Source organism: Sander lucioperca, chromosome 11 (assembly GCF_008315115.2).
Source record: "Sander lucioperca isolate FBNREF2018 chromosome 11, SLUC_FBN_1.2, whole genome shotgun sequence".
In the NCBI taxonomy this organism is placed as follows: Eukaryota; Metazoa; Chordata; class Actinopteri; order Perciformes; family Percidae; genus Sander; species Sander lucioperca.
Genome location: NC_050183.1, coordinates 6,484,574 through 6,507,916, shown reverse-complemented (window position 1 = coordinate 6,507,916; position 23,343 = coordinate 6,484,574). Strand labels below are relative to the sequence as shown.

General features: G+C 40.1%; 2 protein-coding genes across 2 annotated transcripts in view; both read left to right on the top strand.

Moving 5' to 3' along the window:
* The first annotated feature begins 1,539 nt into the window (after nt 1-1,539).
* On the top strand, nt 1,540-7,843 carry cope (COPI coat complex subunit epsilon). The gene is made up of 10 exons (XM_031307085.2): nt 1,540-1,709; nt 1,870-1,932; nt 2,102-2,202; nt 3,237-3,389; nt 4,120-4,173; nt 4,411-4,492; nt 4,804-4,959; nt 6,272-6,340; nt 7,049-7,123; nt 7,508-7,843. The coding sequence occupies exons 1-10, from the start codon at nt 1,608-1,610 to the stop codon at nt 7,559-7,561; spliced, it is 909 nt and encodes a 302-aa protein (XP_031162945.1). The 5' UTR covers nt 1,540-1,607; the 3' UTR covers nt 7,562-7,843.
* Nucleotides 7,844-8,055: 212 nt separating this feature from the next.
* Nucleotides 8,056-23,343, top strand: part of cers1 (ceramide synthase 1) — a 30,307-nt gene continuing 15,019 nt past the window's right edge. Inside the window, exons 1-2 of the mRNA XM_031307084.2 lie at nt 8,056-9,222; nt 22,884-23,043. Of these exons, the coding sequence (XP_031162944.1) occupies nt 8,974-9,222; nt 22,884-23,043 (409 nt within the window). The 5' untranslated portion in view covers nt 8,056-8,973. The remainder of the gene's footprint in view (nt 9,223-22,883; nt 23,044-23,343) is intronic.

Sequence of the window (23,343 nt, the reverse complement as noted above, 5' to 3'; positions counted from 1 at the left end):
AGGGAACAATGAGCAGGAACTCTGGGTAGCAGTTTTTCTGTCATGGACTAAATTATATACTGACTTGTTTAGTTACACAATCATGAAATAAACTGTTTTAGTTACATCACAGTTTTCTTACAAAATTGTACGTTTCATAGTTTCATAACATTTAATTAGTAATGAAAACACGCACGCGCACGCACGCGCGCACACACACACACACACACACACACACACACACACACACACACACACACACGCACACACTTTTGTGTTGAAATTTTGTGTCAGCGGATGTTTTTAGGATAGGAAGTTTGTCATCTGTGTAATGAGGAAACAGGAATTGCCGAGGTCAAAATAGCATTCTTGCATTGTTATTCAAACACTGAGGTAATAGTAGCCTATTAGCCTAATTACTGCGAGTTTTGGGCCTACACTGCCAGAAGCCGCAGGTCCTACCTTAGTGTTATTAAAGCAAGTATTATTAATACTACCCTAAAAACTAAGCTTATTATTATTTATATCTTGTACACTAAGTATTGTGTTGCTGCAAATCTCCGTCATAGTAATATAGGACACCTGCAGTGGTGAAATTAATCTGGCGCGCCCTCTAGTGGTATAATGTGATTAATGGGCGATAACCATAGGGAAAGACTCATGGGTAAGAGAGGTGAAATGGGCAATCAGCCTGCCTGCCTTTATAAAAACATGTAAAAAATAAATACAGAAATATAGTTACATACATAAACATCGTGAAATAATGTTCATCTTTTTAGAATTGCTCTATTCCACAATGATACTTTGTCTTGTAATATGACATTTTTAATGGGTGATAGTGTAATGTTTAGGGCTGCAACAAACAATTATTATCATTGTCGATTAATCTGCCGATTATTTTCTCCATTGATCGATATCGTTTGGTCTAAAAAATGTCATACAATTGTGAAAAATGCTGATTACAATTCCCCTGAGCCCAAGGTGATGTCTTCAAATTGCTTGTTTTGTCTAACCAAAAGTAGAAATCTAAAACATATTCAGTTTATTGGACAATAAGAAAAAAAGCAGGATTTTTTTTCTGGAAAAGTGACCGTGATTAATCAAGTGAAGCAGATTAATTATCTGTCAATCGACTAACTGATTTATTGACTAATTCATTTAGCTCTAATTATGCCACAGTTTGTCTGTAAATAAGATATACTGGCACTCATGCCTTTGAAACTGATTAGCTAACTGCCTACCCTTTTGGCATCACAGTTGGGTCAGATTACTGTATGTACAGTAGTGTTATAAGAGTGGTTTTATATAAATTAATCTAACCGCTATTACTCAGGTAATCCAACTAGCCCAGTTCACCATTCACCATCGTTTTAAGTAGTCTAACAAGGGCCTACATGAATTGCTGTACATTTATAAATGTATATTTGTTTAAACGGATACACAATTTGTTTTAGGGCAAAATAATATCAATTTACCCCATAACGATTTTTAATCACTCTATGTTTCTAACTGCATGTCTATACCACCCACCTGTGCTTTTGTTGTTGAACTCAACTTCCCACAATCCTCAGTTAAAAGCAGGAAGGTGACGTATTTTTGCTACGTGTCAGGACGTTCTGTAATCAAAGATGGCGGCGCAGCAGGGGGATGTTGATGAACTCTTCGATGTAAAAAATGCCTATTATATTGGCAGTTATCAACAGTGTATTAACGAGGCTCAGAAGGTGAAGGTAAGTATCTAACCTGGCATCAGTTGAACGTTTTAAAATAAACTGTTTCGGCCATTATTTACCTCTCTGTCTAACTGCAGTCAATGGCGTTTTCGAGCATCAGTGCTCTCGTTAGCGAATGTTTCTCTATAACATACCGTTTTTTTTTTCTTCTTTAAAGCCATCAGCACCGGAGAAGGAGACTGAAAGGGACATGTTTTTGTACAGAGCATACATTGCCCAGGTAAACCTTGTTTTTTAAGTGTCATTTTCTCAAGTAGAAATGTTATGTATCACACTGAGCTCAGTTTCTTGTCATTAGCTGATAGCTACTTTATATTCATCGCTATCACTGTTGTTTGGCAGATTACAACCCTGCTCACCCACACCTGTTGTGCTTTGTGTTATTGCAGAGAAAGTATGCTGTGGTCCTGGATGACATCAAGGGCAACTCTCCACCAGAGCTTCAGGCTGTCAAGATGTTGGCTGAGTATCTGTCCAGTGATAGCAAAAGGTAAGAGCTTGCATTTGACTTTCAGGTCGCCATGGAAGGAACATAGCTGTGTAGACAGTTACTCAATACATTCATTAACATCTGAACACTTTTAGCTGAGGAAGCTTTCAATTAGACTAAGCACCAAACATTACAGGCAGATATGCAGTCACACTCCAGAAACTGTAGGCTCGTTCGAGATGAACTGCGCCTCGCCTGTAAAGTTGACAAGATCAGACGGCAGCAGCCGGGGGCAGGGACAAAAATCCGCTGTCAAGTTGGACAGTTTCCAGCAGATTCAAGCAACCTTCAGGCTGAACAGGAAGTCACAGAAACACTGTGGTCCGATTCCGATTTAATAAAATGTTATCAGACCCATATATCAGCTTGTACACAGTCTCAGTTGTTTTAATTATGACAGAGTAGCTGTTAAAATGCTCTACATATGATCTGTTGCTGATTTTAATTAACAACACACTGTAGATGATCCGTAATCTGAACAGATTTCGTCTCTTTCGTCTCTTCGTCTCGTCTTTCACACACCTGATGCTCTAGGCTACGGCCAACCATTGGTGGCAGTCATGCAACAAGTTGTTATCCCAAACGCCAATATAACAGAAGAAGAAGAACACGCATCCCAACCATGTGAACGCTGGTAGTTGGAAAAACAACGTAACCACAGGGGTGGTCCCTGTTATTCCCAGGTGGCATGAACGCAGCACAAGTCGGACACAAATCTAACCGGCATGCATTGGGCGGCGATCACCGATGATCTATTCTGCGCAGACGGGGCTCATCTCAAACAAGACTTTACCACTTCATTTGTTATAATTATATTTAATTATATACTTTAGTAAGCTCAACAGAAATAAATAATATCCAACATATATTCAATAAATCATCCAGCCTCAATCTTTAAAAGTCTAAATGAAATTGTGTGTTAAGATTACTAAACACCTTCTACCTTAGTGCCTGATTGTGATTCAAGGATTCTCTTGAGTTTAAAGTTCTCATTGTCTAAACAATTTCCCTGTTGCTATTTTTTCCTCTCACAGGGATGCTATTGTTGCTGATCTAGACCAAAAGATGGCAAGGAGCGTGGATGCTTCCAACACCACCTTCCTCCTCATGGCTGCCTCCATCTACTACCATGAGATGAACACTGATGCTGCTCTCAGGACTCTGCACCAAGGAGAAAGCCTTGAGTGGTAAGAAGGGATCAAGGTTTTACTTTTAAAAAGTCTCAGAAAGATTTTGTTCATGTTACAGAATAATTTCTAGTAAATATATCTGCAGAGAAAATAGAATCTGTTACTTTCCACACAGTACTTCCATTGCAACTAAAATAAAGATAATGGAATTAGTTTCGTCCTTGCTTTGAACTGTCATCAACCACCCAGCTAATGTGAACAGTATCCGAATTACTAAAATTATCAACTTCGACTGCATCGTCATCTTCACTAAATAGGCCCGTTCTGACAAAAGACATTAAATGAAGGGTGTCTCCAGAAAGTGCACCAGGTTTTGTTTCTCACCACATTTTGGCGTACAAATGAAAATAATTAGCACAATAATATATTAATGAACATTACACCTTTTAGCTTTAATGTTAATTCATAAAAAACAACTTTGGTTTAATAGATGCTCATGATGCACAGGTTAATTATGAGGTCATGTCAAATAATTTTTGCATGTTTATTGAGAAAGAAGTATGGATTTTTCTCAAAAAGGTAACCTGCTTCTTGACTCACTGTGCAATTAAATTCACTGAAATAATAAAAAAGGCTGATATATTGGCATGTGTGTAAGAGACAGAGATTAACAAACTTTGCATTCTGAAGTCATTATACTCACATTTGCTCTACAATTCTCTCTGGTTGGTCACTTATAAGGTTGTTTTCATGACTAAACTGACCTGAACATTTGTTTATTATTCAGCATGGCCATGACCATTCAGGTGTTGCTGAGTCTGGATCGTGTTGACCTGGCAAGGTATGGCAAAACATATAAACAATGGATGATTTGCATTGATTTGTAAGGTTAGATTTGTTTATTGTCTCATGGAAAACATCCAGGTGCTTTTTTGAATTTGTTTAGTAATGTAATTTGCCAAGTCTGGACTTACTAAATAACAACTAAGAGACTGCATACACTAAAGTATATACTGCCTATTTGAAATGGGACTGTATTCCTCTAATACCTATGACATGATATTCTTCTCATTGACAGGAAAGAGCTGAAGAAGATGCAGGAGCAGGATGAGGATGCTACTCTAACCCAGCTGGCCACAGCCTGGGTTAATATTGCGGTGGTGAGGAGACATTCAGTTACATTTGTTTGACATCACCATACCAATATATGTATATTTGTATGTTGCGTAGAAGTATGTAGCAATTCTTGGTGCAGTATAAAGCTAATCTCACCAGGTCTAAGAAGGACTGTGTTCCATTTAATTTGCACATTTGAGTTCTTCCAACTCTTCAGGAGCAGTGAGCACCCTTGACACCATTTAAAAAAAAAAAAAAATAGTTGTTCACTTATTATTGACTTTTCAGCATTATCACGCTGAACACTCAGATTTCTTCTGGCCTACATTTTATTGCATTCTGCTTGTTGTTCCAGGGTGGAGAGAAGCTGCAGGATGCCTACTACATTTTCCAGGAGATGTCGGACAAGTACTCATCTACACTGCTGCTCCTCAACGGGCAGGCAGCCTGTTACATGGCTCAGAACAAGTGGGAGGAGGCTGAAGGAGTGCTACAGGAGGCACTTGACAAGGTTAGATGACAATAGTTTGTGTTTTAGTTTTTATCCCTCTTGTTTTGTCTCTTCATCACACATTTTCTGACATACTAAACACACTTCAGTGTACTTACATGCACAGTTAATTCAGCTGAAGCTTTTGGTAGCTTGTTTCTGAGGCCCGTATTAGATTCATAGCCTTCATAATTAAATCCCTAATGAATGCCTGCTTATACAGGGGAGTTGTGCTGGAAGTGTAATATGCATACAGGGTTAAACCCATTACAAGATGCATTCAAAATTATTTTTGAGTAAACTCAGATTAAAATAGATCACAACTTTTACAAATGAAAATAATGATATTTAATATGATTCAATATGTGTTTTTATAGACACACAGTAGCATACCAATTTGTCACAAAACATGTTTAACTAAGTAATGAGGCTATTTATTCTAATAGACTTAAGCTCTAATATCACAAGTCTCAGAAATAAGCCAAACGTTTTCTGTGGATGCTTCTCACAACAATTTAAACATTTTAACTGTTCACATTGTAACAGCAGAGGGCACCACAAACTATTTTCTAGTCTACAGTTATTGTATGTTATCCATAATAAGTTGGCAACAAAATATTCACTTTGCAGTAGTTTTGCTTATAAGGTTTGTACATTTTAATTTTTTATACGATATGAATATTAAATATACGATGCTCTATCTTGCCTTTTACAAATATTGCAACTTAGTGTCCAAAAGGATGTCAGGTTTGTTTTTAAAGTTGTACAAGCTCAGTTATGTTGACTGTTAAAACCAGACCTCAGTCAGACTCTAGTGTGAGTGAAGTCTTTCACAAATGTTTTTTCTGAGCTTCTATTTTCACTTCTTCTTGTTTTATTGGTTCATTTATTACAAAGCGATGGCTATTCATTGATGTTCTTTTTCACTAAACATACAGAACATACACAAGAGTATTATGTGACTTTACGTCAATGTTAATGCACACATTCTGCCTAGCAAGTGGAATAAATAAAAATGAAAAGATAAACAGAATTTGACGTGTATGTAGAAATATGAACATTTGGCGCATAATTCAATTCATGGCAGATGTTAACATTGGGCTGAAATACTGCACAGCAACCTGCGCCACCTTGTCTGCTGTACTTGTGATAAAGGAAATTAAAGTCATCTCAGTAAGTGACATGAAACTTGAACATGAAACAGAAGGTACTATATTTTCTTTCACTGTCTTGACTCCATGTTTTTGTGTTTTGAGTCTCTCACTTTCTGTCCATCTGTCTCTCTCTCTCTCTCTCTCTCTCTCTCTCTCTCTCCCCCCCCCCCCCCTTTTAGGACAGCAGTCACCCTGAAACATTGATCAACCTCATAGTGCTAACTCAGCACATGGGCAAAGCTCCCGAGGTGAGACTTTGGACCCAATGCCAACCCAACTCTTCAACAGCCTTCACTTTAGCAGTTTCCTTTAGACAAACTTCCTCTTCAGTCAACGAGGATTTGAAATCTCTTTGTCCAATAACATTACGCTAAGAGTGAAAGATGCTCTTCTCAGCAATTTTGTGTGTTTGCTTTGATTGAAGCCGACAAAAGCATTCAACAATTTCTTGATTGCGTTTGTCCTCTATCATGAAAAGTGTTATCTAAGCATTTCCACTGGTTTAGTGCTGTATGAGTAGTACACCCTGGAACTCAACATCAAGTTCATAAGATAAAGACTCAATTATCTATCTCAGTGTTTGATAGACTTGATAGTGTGATAGAATGCTGCGCATTGATGTTAAGCCATCATTAAATGGTGTCCAACTGTGATAACCACTAATTAGCACATCTCATTCAAGGTTAACCGGAATCATGTAGACAACGCATCTAATCCTCAAGTGTGGTAGTAGAGAGTAACTTTTGAATTGACTTTTTTAGTCTATATGGCTTCCTGACTAATGATAAATGTTCACATATTGTTAGTTTTCTTGATCAATCTCTTTTCAGTTTTAAAGTCCCTGAAAAACATACATATATATATATATATATATATATATATATATATATAATTTTTTTTTTTTTTTTGGCTTTAACTTTCTAACTTTTGCGACATCTGTTTACGTCTGCCCTCAGGTAACCAATCGGTACCTCTCTCAGCTGAAAGATGCGCACAGAGCCCACCCATTTCTCAAAGACTACTTAGCCAAGGTAACTTGATTGTGTCTATATTTGTTATTCAATGCATTTTATTCTGAGGGAGGCCTCTGACCTTTGGCCAGGGCTATTTAGGTTCACAAGTTCCACTCAGTTGTTGACAAGCCTTCATAACCTTTACTCTGTTATCATTGAATTACCTGGCTTGGTTGTTTTAAATGTTGGGCAGCAGATGTCGTTGGAGCAAAGTCAATGTGTGCATTAAACTCTGAATCTTTAGCCTTTGTCACACAGTGTGTTTTTAATTACACAGGAGTGCAGATGTACATCAACATACTAAAACTGGATTCCATTACCAAAACAAACCATGCGATGCACAGCTGGTCAGATGTTTTTCCTGGTGTTTAACTGGTTTCTCTGTTCTTTGTTTCCCTGCAGGAGAATGAGTTTGACAGACTAGTGATGCAGTATGCTCCCATCGCTACTGCATAAGACATCTGCTTTTACTGAGACACCACAACAATAGACTTTAGTATAACACCATAAAGTTAGCAAGTCTAACCTGCATAACTGTATTTGTTTTGATATTTCTACTTGTCAGAAAAAAAAGTCACTTTTGGCTGTAATATTTAAACCAGACCAGATGTCATCATTTCCCCTGGGAGTAGATGAAACATGTCCATTCTTTATTAATTTGACTTTCTCTTATGGAAATCATCACATCTGTTGTAATGTCAGCATTCCTTTGAAATTATAATAAATGCTTAAAACCTGTGTTGTGTTTGAAGTGTGGTTTTGTGTGTGCATGCAAACACCATGAAATTAAGCCAGTTAAATTAAAGTGTTTATTGGTGATTTCTTTCACATTTTTTGTGATGTGTGTTGCACCTAGTCTTGTATGAAGCATTTGTCTGCACTGTCTCTTTAAGTCATCCTTTTTAATCCTCAAGCAGAGGGTTCAGAACGAAGATAGCGGACACTAATTACGTCACGCCCCTCGGTTTTTTTCTTCTTCATTTCGCATAAACGTACGCTGTACGCTTTTCAATTTACCAGTTGATACCCATTGAAAGCGAAGCGCGGCTTGTCACAACGCAGCCACGGACACGTTGATCAGGCCAGAGCGGCAGCAGCAGCGGAGGAGGATCTTCATAGGATAATATTTTTATCTATCCTTTTCCCCCCTTCGCTGGAATAACTTGGCTCTGTGTGCCGGTGAGGAATCTGCTGTTCTCACTCATGAAATGGTACAGAGGCGTTAACGATACATAAGGCGAATAACGGAAAGATTAGACGCTACAGTGTAGCGGCGCAATAATCGCATGTGCTGGCTGGGCTTGGCGCAGGAAAGGCCAAGTCAGATCGCAAGCTGAAATCGTTCATGTGTGTGACCTCCATCACGTTTTAGGGCAATTTATTTAAGTATTCAACTAGATTAGCTTGGAAACTGCAGCCAATGCTGGTCCATTCGCTATTGTGTGCGTTTGATATAACTTAGCTAGGCGGCCAACCAGGACGCGCTGATGAGCCTGTGTGCGTAGCGGAATGACGATCAGAATAAACCTCCACCAGACGGGCTCTAATGGCTCACATTAATTGTCAAAACCTCATTTGATAATTGGCTTGTGTGACTATCAAATACAGCATTATAGCCGGTGTTTCTGGTCAGACCAGGTAGGCCCTGCTATCATTCATAAAACTGTCCTGGTCGCGAAGAATGGGCCCATGTCTTAAATTGGAAAACAAAGAATTAAGCTACTGAAGAGGGTAAGCTGGTTAGATAAGCTTGTTTTAGCGTTTTTAGGTGAGCTAGCAAGCTGGTTCACGGATTAGACACACAGTCTGGACAGTATTGCTCCCTGCACTCCCTCTGCCCTTTTTTGTTCTTCCTGCGCCGCACCACAATGAGCGGTCATACCGGGGACGCCGGACCCGTGGAAGTGGAGCCCATGCCGGGATACTTGGACCTCATCACCAGAGCCTCCACCGTAATGCTGGGCGCATGGAGAGACTGTAATCATTGCGGTTTGGAGCTCTCGAAACGGACTCTCCTGGATAATGCAAACATTACCTTGACCGAGATCACCCTGTTCTTCTTTTGTGCATTTTTGTGGACGCAGGTCAGGCGGGGACTGACAGAATGTCTGTTTCAGGTGGGTGACACACTATCACAACACCTACTGATCCGATCCTCCCATCTCCCCAAGGTTAATTTACAGACACCCTTAATTAAAGGGTTTAGTAGCTTATATTCCTCTAATTAGAGCCCCAGCACTGCAGAAGTGTGGCCTCGGTGTCTTCCATCTCTCAGGCGTTGTGACTGAAGGCACGTGCTCTGGGCTGACTGAATGTGAGACAGCAGTTGAGAGTGAGTAGGCTATAACACATGTTAACAAATTAGATCCAGTTGTAGGCATAAGATAAAGAAGCAAATCAGGAGGAACAGAATGTGTGCATGTTAGACAGTTATCACCCTTATCTATACTTTTGAGCTCTCCCTCTGTCTCTTTCTCTATTTCACACACAAACTATGCTGAAATCAGGGGTGGGGAATATGGATAAAATTAAGTTTTTGTAATTTTATATCACAGTATCCTAAAATAATACATTTTCTAGAAACTTTATTAAACGGTTAAGAATATAATAACCAAAAAGCAAGATGTGTATTTTGGCTAATCCAATACCTAACTGTTCAAAGTGTTTCTTCACATTGATACAAAAATCATATACAAATTAAACTGCCATCACTCATCGTTGTGCTCATTGATTTGCAACATTGCCCACAATGGCCAAATACACAAAGAGATGCTACACAAAGAAATGGCTAATCTCAGTTTAAATGGAATGACAAGATAACGAATTTGAACTATTGCATCTACATTATATTAATATGCCACTCAGAAGCCAGATGACGATGATACTACAGCAGTATACTGTCGCTCAGGGCCCCATGTGTGGCCTGAGAATGCAAAGAACGAGGCTGTGTGTGTGTGTGTGTGTGTGTGTGTGTGTGTGTGTGTGTCCTATGGAACAAACCCCATTTAAGGGCGGTCTGTGAAGGATAAGGTGAGATTTTTTTTTATGTTGGGAGAATTAAGAATCGGCCAGTGATACCTTGGTTATTTAGTGCATGTGTAACACCACCTTTGCAGAGCTTACATTAGGGATGAAGAGGATGGGTTCAGTGTAAGGTCAGTCGTGCTGAGCTAATGCAATATGAATATTGCTGTTATACATCACAAAAGCTGGGGTGGGTTGTCAGAAGCGTACAACTACATTATTTGAGGTTGTATGTGAGCTCAGCTAATTGCACTGATTTGAACTATACAAGATGCTTTCTCACTTGTTTAGTTGGACGTTAAGTAAACACATTTATTACCATGTCAGTAATGCTTGAATTGTGGTTTTTAATTTTTTTTTTGTTGAACTACACAATAGCAGCTATAAGCAGAATAGATGACAGCACAGACAATCCTGAGCACACATACTTAATTAGGTTCAGAGCTCATGAAACCTTATGGACATTTACACATCAGTGGACAAAGCACTGTGTAATCTGATGTGAGGAGTGCATGTTGGTTGACATACTATGAAAACACTGTTTGGACCTCAAATAATGTGCTAAAGAAATGACATAGGCATTAATATCATGGTTTTTCCTGGCTCAGAATGGGCCTTTGGGGGGGCGGACTACACACAGCAGTAAGCATGATCAGTCTGCGTAGTAAAGGCAATGAGTCTGTGTTACCTTAGTTACCTTGATGTTGAATTTCAGAACACATCTGCCACAAGAGCTGATAGATGAAAATAATTAGTTTCCTGTTTTGTTACTTACAGTACTCCCAGTCATGGTTGACAAATGAAGGTTGACCCACTTAAAATATCCACTTACTCTCTGAGTTTTTCACTGTACAGTGAGATTCCAATTGTGAAAGCAGCAGAGTGATACTTGATTTTGTATGCTCAGGTCACTGCACTCAGTCAGTAGTACCACAAAGACAGCAGTCTCATCTTGTTACAATGTGTAACCCATAAAAGTGTGAGACTAATGCCTTCTGATGGAACCCTCTCACTGAGAATGAGATATTCAATCTCCTGTATTGAGAAGATTTATTTTCACAGCTGATCAATTCAATCAAGGATTCAGTGTCCTCAAGCACACTGCTAGACATAAGACTGTGGATGGACGCTTGCTTTTATGGTGGCTGAATGTGGTCCATGAACACGGCTGTTCAAAAGCTGGGAAATAAGGTAAAGATTGCAAGATTGCAAACGCTGAGGTCGGATGGATCAACTTTTTTCTATGTGTCAACTGTTCTGTGTTTATGTTAACCTAACAAGAAAACCAGTTTCCACATGGTACCATCTTTTCAAATGTCTGTGAGCATGCTGGTGGGTGAGCTAAGGCGAGTGTGTTGGGAATGGGGATGGTCGCTGTGCACAGTACTGTTTGCTTTAGTGAGTGGTTTCCATCATGTTTCACTTTTGGTTTGATGCTTGAGTGTATGAGCCAGAGCGCCACCTTTTCAGGTTAAAATAAACAACTTGTTGATAAACCACTTGCTCTACTGTTACATAAAAATAATGTGCATAATCTCCTGACTCATCGTGTCGTGTGAAAGTAGCTGTACTCCTTCCTCTTTTGTTTTTTCAGCTTCACTCTGCACACATTTGTCGTGTAAAGGTTTATGTCTCTGTTTGCTTGCATGATATAAATAGGTGTTCATATGGTGGTCTATGAGTTGTGCATTGCATTTATATGCTTGTGTGTAAGTGTCTGTGTGAGGTTTCAGATATGTTTGTGTGTGCATTCAAGCATGCACGTGCAACTTCCTGCTATATTAATGCAAAGTGGAGAAGGTGGTGAGAAAATAGTAAAGAGAGGAGAAATCTGAAAAAGAGAGCAAATTTAGACATCCGTGCCTCTGAGCCATCATTTTAAGGCAACGTCAATTAAATATGACGTGCGGCACAGCTGTCCATTGTTTTGTCATATGCTGCATTTTATGATATCTGTCAGATGAGCACAGTATGCTAAAAATCATCCACCCTCCACCCACCTGAATTAATTATTTTCTCCGATTTAGAGACGTGCATGGACATTTCACTGCCCCTCTACCAGTCCTTGTAGGCTATGTTTCTTTTAAAATGATTTATTGTATTGCTGTGTAAGGGTTTTCTTTAACGATTGACTTTAATGATGATTATAGAGGCTGCTTTCAGTAATTGTAAAAGTTTCCATGCATGCAGTAATGTCAGTACAGCTAATATCGTGGGACATTTAAGTAGCAAAACTAAAAACTTTAGTTACAAACTTGACCGCAGACACAGATGAAAACTTTTGACTTCTGAAATAATAGTAAATATAATAATTGAGTTATGCTGCTCTTCCTTGCGCGTAAATGTGCACAGCGTCTCTGTTAATGGGGACGCACTCATCTGCTGCAGCTTTGCTCTCTGTTAACTACTTAATGAGTAATTGATATGACCCGACTGGCCCGATCCGCAGATATAACTGCAGTCCACATCACTACTTTGTGTATAAACTATATTCATTACCCCCACCCTCTCTCTCTCTCTCTCTCTCTCTCTCTCTGTCACACATCTATGTTTACATGCCATGGGTGAAAAGACTTAAATTGGGAAAGGCTCAAGGCAGACAGTGGTCAAGCCCTCCTAGCTGCAGCAGTTTATAACCACTCTCATAAATGCCTCCCATGGCCATGGCCACACACACACACACACACACACACACACACACACACACACTCACACTCACACTCACACTCTGAAGCAGTCACTCAAAGAGGAGAGCAGCAGTATGCTTGCCAGCTCCAGTCTTGTTGCAGAGCTTATCTCCCTGCATAGAGCCGAGTAGCATGCTGCTGTTTTAAATGTGCTACAGCCTGAGGTTTGACATGGTCCTCCAACTACAAATCCCAGATCACCTTCCAGTGAGCCCCTGCTCATTGTTCTGCATTCGAGCCACAGAGAGAAACCTGATACTGAATTTGTGGTAAAGGGGAAGTGCTTTCCATTCAGCGAAAAGTGCCCACTCAGGTGAAACTTGCTTGTAATTTTGACACTGATTGCAAGCAATTGCTCGGAAGTTTGGTTATTATTAGTTACATCCTCCTCTCCTCTCTTTTCAGCTATCTAATTTATCACCACATAGCGTTTAAGCGGGCAGCACTTTAGCCATCACTTGACACGTGATCTATTGCTCTGCTCTGTGTGCTTCAGTGTGTCATACATCATACATACTGAGAGCACTTATGGGTTCACAAAACTGTCAGACCCTTTGTTTCCCACACACAGGTTGTGCTTCAATAAATCACAATTTGTCACTGTGATAGCTGTGTTATATAAGTCTAATTATCCATCATATTTGTGTATGTTTTTGATTATGCCTAATTTCAGTGCTACAATATGTTCTAAACCTTGTGTGTCTGCAAAAAGTTGAATGTTTGATGGCTTTGTGCACTTGTAGGGTTGGCCTCCTGCAGGATTGTTCCAACCTGTAATGCACTCAGCATCAAGCTGTCCAGTTCAAATTTCCTACTGACGTATTTGGTGTCTTGCTTGTCAAGTTTAGGAGCAGGTTTCCATATCACTGCCTTTTTTAACCTTTTGGTCCCTTTATACAAACTATTTTTGCCAGCCATTTGCATTATCAGCAAATATTATTTGTTAAAAGAGACAGATATGAATTATGTATCAACAATTTAAAAGTTTGGTAAATTGAAGAACTCTTAAGATTACTTTTTTTGGCGTTTTAGGCCTTTATTTGTGACAGGACAGCTTAGACATCAATGGGGAGAGAGAGGGGAAATGACATGCAGCAAAGGGCCGCAGGTCGGAACCGAACCCGTGCCCGCTGCGTCGAGGACTGAGCCTCTGTACATGGGTGCGTGCTCTACCAGGTGAGCTGGCCAGGCGCCCAAATTAAAGAACTCTTAACCGTGTTCCCACAAACCTCCTATTTCTCTGCTAATGAACACTCACTCCAGACACATGTAGACGCTTATGTAGAGCTCACAACGGTTAGTTGATTAATCGATTAGGTAATCAAAAGAAAAACCAAAAAATGCAACACAAAACATTCTTTGGTTTAATTTGAAGTGTGAGGATTGTTATGCTTTTCTTTTGTTTTACATAATTGTAAATTGAATATTTTTGGATTTTGGACTGTTGGTTGAACATTACAAGATATTTGAAGATGTCACATTAGGCTCTGTGAAGTAGCAACGGGCATTTTTTCTCTACTGTTAGTCGTTTTATAGACTTAATCAATAAATCGGGAAAGAAAACTGGCAGTTTAATCGATAATAAAAACAAGCGTTCGTTTCATCCCTACTCTTATGCTCTCCATCAGGTGAACAGAAAAGAGTGCAGCCTTCAGGTTTGTTTCTCCATATTTGATGTATTCCATATTTAATGCAGTATTTTGTAGAAGACTCTTTCATATACCATAATTCAGTACAAGCCTGGAGTTGTTGTTGTATAAAACCCAGATGTATTGATGATATAACTGACGGTAGAAACAGCGGGATGGCCTGTATACTCTTTAACATGGTGAATCACAGCCAAAGCAGCCATATGTACCACCAGGTACAAAGCAGGATCATAACTCGGCTCTGTTTGCTGACTGTGACAGTCTTGACTCTCCTCTGGTCAACTGGAATGTGCTGTGAGGCCTTGACCGCTACAGAGCTGCTGTGGTCAGCCTCTCAACCTTTTTTTCTCTTCCTCTCGCTTTCTGTCTCCCTTCCTTGCCTCCTGATAGACACAGTGGACAGGATGTCATTAGACAAGAACACACTGTAGGCTTCACACTTAGCAGCTGTCTGTCCTCTAACAAGGCCACTCTATAACAGTGTGAGAGTGCAGTGGTTGGAGGACATTTTGTGATCATCTTCATGCACTCTTAGGCCATGTGTGTGTGTGTGTGTATGTGTGTGTGTGTGTGTGTGTGTGTGTGTGTGTGTGTGTGTGTCCACAGGGTGTTTATCATTATTTGTGTGCTTCTCTTTACTTTAGTTCATGGGTAGGATCTTAGAAGCATTCTTCAGATGCAATTAGATCAGTTTCTCCATCCCAGTCTCTCTCCCTCTGTTTGTGGATGAACTGGTACATCTGCATGGACTCGTAATCAGAAAGGGTGCACTTTCCTATGCTAAATGTAATTGTCCTCCTCCCCCCTCAATTCACCTAATCTCACCTTTCCTTCTTTTTTCTGTATCTTAATTTCATCTCCTGGAGACATTATATTTTGGCAAAGAATGAGTAGTATCTTAGTATTGGAGATCATATATATATATATATTAGTGATAGACCGATTTTATTGGCCGGACGATATATTGGGCCGATATATTGGGCCGATATTTGCGTTTTTACGTGTATCTGCATCGGCCAATACGCCGCTGCTGCGTTTGCCGTTTCCCGGCATTACTTACAGACAGGCGTCCACAGGCAGCTCTGTGTGCAGGTGCAGACCATGCACTGCCCCTCCACCACTAGCACCATGGCAGTCTTAAATTACGAATCAAGCACTTTATTTCAATGGCTACTTTTCAGGTTTATTGTTTTTATTAAATTATTTAAATGTGTTGACAAAGGACATTTTGTGATGACCTGATTATATCTGTCTCATAATATGTCAGCAAGCAATGCATCATCAAGGCTGTGTTGGAGATGTTAATGAAAGCCTTTTACCCTTGCACAGTTAACCATATGCAGTGCACCCATCCATATGATGCACATTGCACACATCATTTGGGTGATATGAATGTAAGATGATTGCAGAAGTGACACTGTGTTTTTGTTTATTATTTTTAAAGAAATGGCAGAGCAGATTCCAAAAACAAATCCAGTGTGGCTGGGTTTACATTTTTATGATGTAAATTGAGGGAGCAAAAGCAGTATCGGCTCCAAATATCGGCTCAAGAAAATCGGCAGCCCGTATCAGTCATCGGCTAAGGCTGATGAAATCGGCACTAAAAAATCCATATTGGTCGATCCCTAATATATACTCATACACACACATTCTCTCTGTGTTGCCAATTGCATGGCTAGTGCATTATAAATGACAGCCATATGTCTTCTAACTGTCAGTCTGGACAGGGAGCAGCTTGAGTGAATATCTTAACACTTCACTGAGACTGATCCTTTTATGTTGGGGTGTTTTTCCACTCTCTTTCTGTCGCTTTGTTAACTAGCCCAGTAATAATATGAGGATTTTAAATTGTATTGTATATTCACATAAATAACACATCAATTCACATAATGTTGTTCTTTCTGCAGTGTTGGAACATACACAATGGCAGAGAGAAAGATAGAGACAGCATTATAATAATGATACACTCTTCAGTATGAAAGTCATTAGACACAAATAAAAAACATATGACCAAACATCACAAGCCCTGTTCCCTGCTCACAGCAAAATGGAAAGAATCATCAAATAAAGAGCTCACTGTGTGCTACTTAAATGCCACAGTGTGTCTGTACTGAAGTAGACTATTTCTGTTGTGTGTGGAGTAAATGTAACAGGGTGGCAACAGCACGGGTGGTGAATGAATGTTTGTGATAAGACCTGGATACATGGAAAAGGGTTCAAGAATGAGCCTTTTTTTTGCATGATACATTTACAGATTTAACTTATGTTGATTTATATCAGCAGTGCTGTTGCCTATGTCATGTATTTCACATATCATGTATTCAATATGATTAGAAACACCTTTATCATTTTTGGTTCAATGTGAATGAGGTGTATGAAATCTGCCCAGCTAGCTTTTCTTGAAATGTACTCTCCTGCTCTCTGTTAGGTAGCTCTAGCCTTTCTGATCATTGCTGTGCTGAGAACTAAGTTGGGGGTTAATGCCTCCACTGGGATCAACTAATGGGATAGACCTCCTCCTAACAGGTGCACCTGCTCTCATGCACACACAAATTGTGACACATATATGCTGGTAAATCATATGCATGCTCACACACACAAGACAGAAAGGTTTCAAACCCAGTCTTTATTTGAATACATCTCATGTATTTACACAGCAGGAACTGAAACCACTGCATGTTTAATTCGGACTAAAAATAGGTTGTTGATGGTTCCTTCGCTGTCAGATAAAGTTTTGTACGTGTGTATAATAGTTGCCATGCCATCAACTTACAACTGATTCAAAGACTTAAATGCTGTGTTTCACAGTATTATTGAATATGTTTTGCGATTTAGTTCAAGTAATTAAATTTGTGTAGAGACAACAAGACCTACAAACACCTTGAACTTGTTGAATGTTGGCTAGGTTTTTACACTAGCCAGTCAAGTCAGCAGGGAGCCTGACAATTGCTTAATCTGCAATGGTCAGAAGGTGTATAAATTGTGGTTATTTACCTAGTCGTCCAGTGACGTACTTGCGTGCAAATGAATTTGCTTTGCGGCAACGTTGCCTTGTCTAATTGTGTATTTTTAATCAAATTAGGTTCAAATGTTCAGCCAGCCTCTTGGTTCAACATCAGTATTCCAGCAGTGGCCATCTGCAATTGTAAGTTGTCCTGGTGGGCCAGATATTTAAACAACATCCATATGGAAAGTCATATGCTGTTTGATTTTTAATTAGTCTGCTTGCCTCATCCAGATGTTTTTAATAAATTAATAACATCTCAGAGCCCGTTTCTTTTTGGTTGAATGGCAGGTCCATATTAAGGATATGATTGGGCTCTTTTCCCAAATTAAAATGTCTTTCTGTCCTTGCAAACCTCAACATCTGTTGCCTTCAGGTGCCTGTTGAAAAAAAAATTTGAGCAAAAATAATTGGTATCAAAAGGGAGTAAATATAGTCGGGATATTCACAAAGTTTGACCCAAATGGAATAAAAATGGAAATGGTTGTTTGTTGCTTTTCACTTGGAATTTTCCATGTGCAGAAGGAACAATGAAAATGTTTCATTAACCATCTGGTAGCTTGATCTGACCTGAGAAGTGCAGTGTAGATTGTTTTTGTATGTATATATATATATATATATATATATATATATATATATATATATATATATATATGTGTGTGTGTGTGTGTGTGTGTGTGTGTGTGTGTGTGTGTGTGTGTGTGTGTGTGTGTGTGTGTGTGTGTGTTCCTTCTCAATGAGATTAGATTAATGAGTTTCTCTACTAAGTCACATTCCTCTGATTGAATGTCTTTCATCTGTAGTCCATTTCCTTTTTATTGAGTCTGACTCATCGAAATTCATCAGAAGGCAGGATATGGATGTGTGAGAGAGAGAGAGAGAGAGAGAGAGAGATATCACATACTGTAGCAGCAGACGCACTGCCTTCTAGTATCAACAGTAAAAATCACAAGTTACTCAGCAGGGATGTGTCACCTTTCATTTTGTCTGCTGCACTAATAGAAAATCTCCTGCTTTGGACTTTTATTATTCTCATGCACGTGGAAAGGCAATTTGCCAGTCATGCAGATTTTCAGTAAAGTTTTAGGGATACTTGCACGTGGAGGAGAATAAACCCCTATTGTGATGTGAATGAGACATTAAATATAATTTTCAGTTGCCAATTAGGCTACATGTAAGAGAGAGAGAGAGAGAGAGAGAACCCATTTTCTCACTGTCCCAGTTTTTGAATCAATGACATTAAGATGATGTGGTTGTGGTGTGACGGATTAAATATTGTAGCAACATGTGCTTTATTACATTTTGAACCTAAAACCTCCAACAGATCACTGACACACCTTTTACCATGTAATTCTTGTTACATGTAAAACCAACAAAATAGAAATTCAGTGAAGGAAAAACTCTGGATGCTTCTGCCTCCATCTGGGCAAGAGCTTTATTCCTAATGACAGCTGTCCGCTCATTACGTTGTTAAGAACAATGGGGGGATGTGGGGGTGGGTGAGATCGTTTTCTCTTTATAGAAGCAGATATTCTGATTATATACAGTTGTTATATAATAAATGTGCAATGAAGAAGATAAAAAGAATCGATTCAAACCTACAAATAGCACCAGAAAAGTCTAGAAGACACCCCAAATAGTGTTGTTAATCACAGATAAATAGGCTATATATGCTTGCATATGTAAATATAGTCTAAAACTCTGGCCATCCATTGGATTAGCTTCTGAAAATCCCATTAGTCCCCAGTCTAGAAATAGATGTAAAGAGAACAGAGGGAATCCGTGACAGAATTGGGTTTAAAAGGGCCACTGAGACTGACAAAGTGACGTCAGATCAACGAGAGAGATCGAAGGAATGAAAGAGGGTGAATGAGAGAGAGGGCCTTATTGAACAGATCCACACGAGCCAGTATGCCTGACTCAGTGGCCCAGTTTATGTTCTTACGCAACAGGCCTTTGGAGTGCATTCACCCTCTCTCCTCTCTCGTCACTTGCTTCGAGGAAGGGCAGAGGGGGGTGCTTTTTAGAGAGGAGGGTGAACGGGATGGCAATGGGGTGCAGCTGCAGAGAAACAGAGGAGCCATGCCGTGCCGTGAGCTAGAGAACGAGTTCAGCCAGAGAGGGGGGGGGGGGGCATGACGACTGTTGAATGGTCGCATGTCCCAACTGAGTAATTCAAGGCCCTGTCATTTATCCGACAGAGGACGAGTGGATTATCTCAGTGTCCTTGACCCACTAAACCCCAATTTTGTATGCTGGCATAGATAACTAAAGGGTAGATGGATAGAGTGGGTGGATAGGACTGAGTGTGATGGTGGGCTGGCTGGCACAGAGAGACAATAATGCAGCCATTGGCAGGCTGTTATATAATCTCTCAGAATCTGCATTTCAAACAAAGATTATGTCCCTGCTGTGTGGTTTTGGTCACTTAAAGGCCGGGACCAGAGAGACCATCTCTGTTCAAAATTAGTCAGGAAGTAAAAAGATCACATTTCCCTAACAAATACCAGTAACTGAACCCCGAAGACAAATCTGCTATCAGCTGGTGCCGGGTCATGCCACTGCAAATAGGAAATTTCGTACAAATTTAGGTTTGGGGTTTACTTACTCTTAAAACAGGTGTTGCAAGTAGTTTAAACTTTGAAACTGGGTGTAATCAGGAATGTCTTGCTCTATAATCATGCTGGGTGATAATCCAGACAGAGCACTGCATTAAAAAATGCATGGGGCTGCTTTGGTGAAGGAGTGTTGCTACAGGTACAGATTAGAAGAGGAAATGTGATCCAGGGAGTCCAGTTTGAGTATCAGATCCATGAGTTTGAAAGCTCATCAGACACCAAAAGAGCGGTTTATGTTACTGTGTGGAAGGCTCTGGCAAAGTTATTGTGACACAGTTATTCTTATATTGTCATATAAAGTTATATAACAGGGACTAAGTGTGCACACATCTCAGGTGCAAAAGTAACACAAAAAATACCACTTTGGTTGTAAAATGCAGCTGACACCCTTTCCAAAGAAAACTGTGTCACTACTTGTCGCATGAGTTTAGTTGCAGTGTAAACGTAGCCACAAACGACGACAGAGGAAAGGGCATGAAAGCTAGACCAGTGGTGTTATAGATGCAAACGGGACAGAGTGAAACAGTGTGTAGAAGAATATAAAGGGTAAACGGAACAGATGTATGTATGGAGAAGTACGAGCAACAGTGAGACGGCAGTAATAGTGATTAACAAGTAAGGTATGAGCTGCAGAGGCATGGCTGGTGTATGCAGTAACCTGTATCAGCCACAAGTGTGCTACAGCCTGCGTGAGTGTGCATAGGACTATGTTTTTTGTGTATCGGAGGGGGTGATGTGTTGGAAGACTGGGGGGGTATGCTGTGTGTTGACAGCTGGCTTCTATAAATAAATGTTGCAGGCCGGGGGGTGGGGGGGGTGGGGGGGTGGGGGGGGGGTTGGAGAGACACGGGTTGGAGAAAGAGAACGAAAGAAGAGCGAGAAATAAAGGGAAAGGAGGGGAGGAGACAGCGGATGGGAGGGCTGATAGAGAGGGACTGATACAGATGTACTGAGAAACTCAAAAGAATGTGGTGAGTGTCCTGAGCATGACTCAATGAACACACTCCACATGTCACGACCATCTCAACCAATCAGCCGCCCCTGGTGGGATCATGTGCCTCCTGCCTTTGCCTATCATCATCTTCTTCTTCTTCATGTGATATGACTTGAGGACCACAAAGTGTTGCCGTTAGAATTTATCTCACCATCAGTGTTGCTCTGTCAGCTTCCTTCCCTTGTCTTGTTTTGACTCTCTTGCGTGTGACACAGGGATTCCATCAAATCCAGAAAACAGCAGAGTCAGAAAAGACAAAACAAAAGTTTTCTGACAAAAGAGTCAGAAACATAAGAATGAAGGCAAAGAGAAAGAAAAAAAGAGGAAAAGAATGAAGAGAAATGAGTAAGATGATAAACAAGAGATAAATGACTCTAAAGGCGTTGTGCTTTTTGTCACACAGGCAAAGTATCAGACATATACAGTTCCTGAATCCCTGTGAATGTGACTTTCTGAGAATTTGCGACTCCCTCCATTAATATGTAATGTAGTCGGTTACTGAGCCCTGTCGTATCATATCCTGTAGACTAGCTGCTTGGTAACAACTGACTGAGATGTACTGTATCACTGACACCGGCCACTTTCACTTTCCTGCCTCCTGTTACACAATTTCATTGCCTTCCAAAGTGGTGTGTGTGTGTGTACGCGTGTGAGGCGGTGGGTTTGGTTTCCTGTCTTGGCACACTGAACACCTGCCTGTCGAACTGATGACCTGTCTTACCTATTTTAGCTGACATTCTGCACGTCTTTGTTCCTCCGTGATTATGATTCAAAGTTTCTGCTGCCACAATAGAGATAGAGGCTGGAGAGAGAGAAGAGGGAGAGAGAAAAAAGGGGAGGAGGCAGCAAGATTGGGGGGGGGGACGGATGGAGGAAGCCTTCTCTCCCACTTCCACTATTTCTGTCTACACAGCAAACCATAAGCAGACTTGTGAAAGACACGTTTCTGTGGGCAGACGGTCACATGGTTGTATGAATGTATGAAGTGTTGCTTACTGATGACGTGTGTGTGTCAGAAAGAGAGCATGTGTTTCTGCCTAAAAACGACATCTGCTGTATCTATAATCTGGCATCTAAACAACATCCTGACCCTGTCAGTAGTGCTGGCAACAGGCCAATAGTCATCTTACATCTCATTAGTGTCATCTTACACTATCAATTTCTCAATATAAACCACCATATAAACTAGAGGATGTTGACTTGAGTTAATCTTTCCTGCAAAAATCTACCATTGGTTTGAACTTTGTGCACCATAGCACGGTATTTCACGTGATGCATGTGTGGTAGTTCAACTGTTTATTATAAAGACACAGTGTACACTACCCTCTTAATGTCTTCATTCTAGCTTCCTTTTAGGCCCATTTGTTTTCTGCAGCCAGAGTTTATTAGTTCAGAAAAATGAGCCTAAGGTTGTTGCAATCCCTCTAAAAACATCTGTGTGCCAACCGGCCAAAATATTTAATTTATCAGCCTTTACATCATGGAACAACATAAACGGTTCTTTGCAATAAAATAAACGAAGACAAATGATTTCAGCTCAGAAGACACTAGTGCATTAAAAGACTTTAAATAACCCATGTGGTGAATTCTTTGCTTCACCACACATTGAATTAAGAGCCATTGTATTGAATTTTACAATTCTGTAAAAGAACACCATCTAAATTAATCAGTTGTGTCTAAAGGACCTCCCAGCAGCTCACCCAGCCGCATGCTTAAAGAAGCAGCTAAATTAATTCTGAGAGTGACTTCCTCACACCTCCTCTCCTCTGACTGTGGTTCTTCTTTCTGCTCTGTCCCTGCAGCCTCTAGCACAGTGGTGCAGGCTGCTGCCCAAAGATGCTGCCAAGATGCCAGAGAGCGCGTGGAAGCTGGTCTTCTACACCATGTCCTGGTCATACAGCACCTACCTGCTCTTCTTCACCTCCTACTCCTTTTTCCATGACCCACCCTCTGTCTTCTACAGTAAGATACACAACAGTGTGAATGTCATGTACAGGTCATTTATTTAGCAGTTTGTGCACTAGTCCTCTTAGTAATCTGTTAATTGAATGACTCTGCTCCTGATCACGTTAAAAGAAAAGAGCCTTTAATGGTTTAAATAATCTGTCAGTATTTAATATGTTGAATTGAAATTAGATTACTGAATTTACTGCTTTTAATTCCTTTTCAGGTTTTGAAGCCAGTACATACTAGATCAAAATTGACCTCAGAAAAAGCATGTTTAAAGCTACATTGTGTAAGAATTTCTCCCATCTAGCCCCT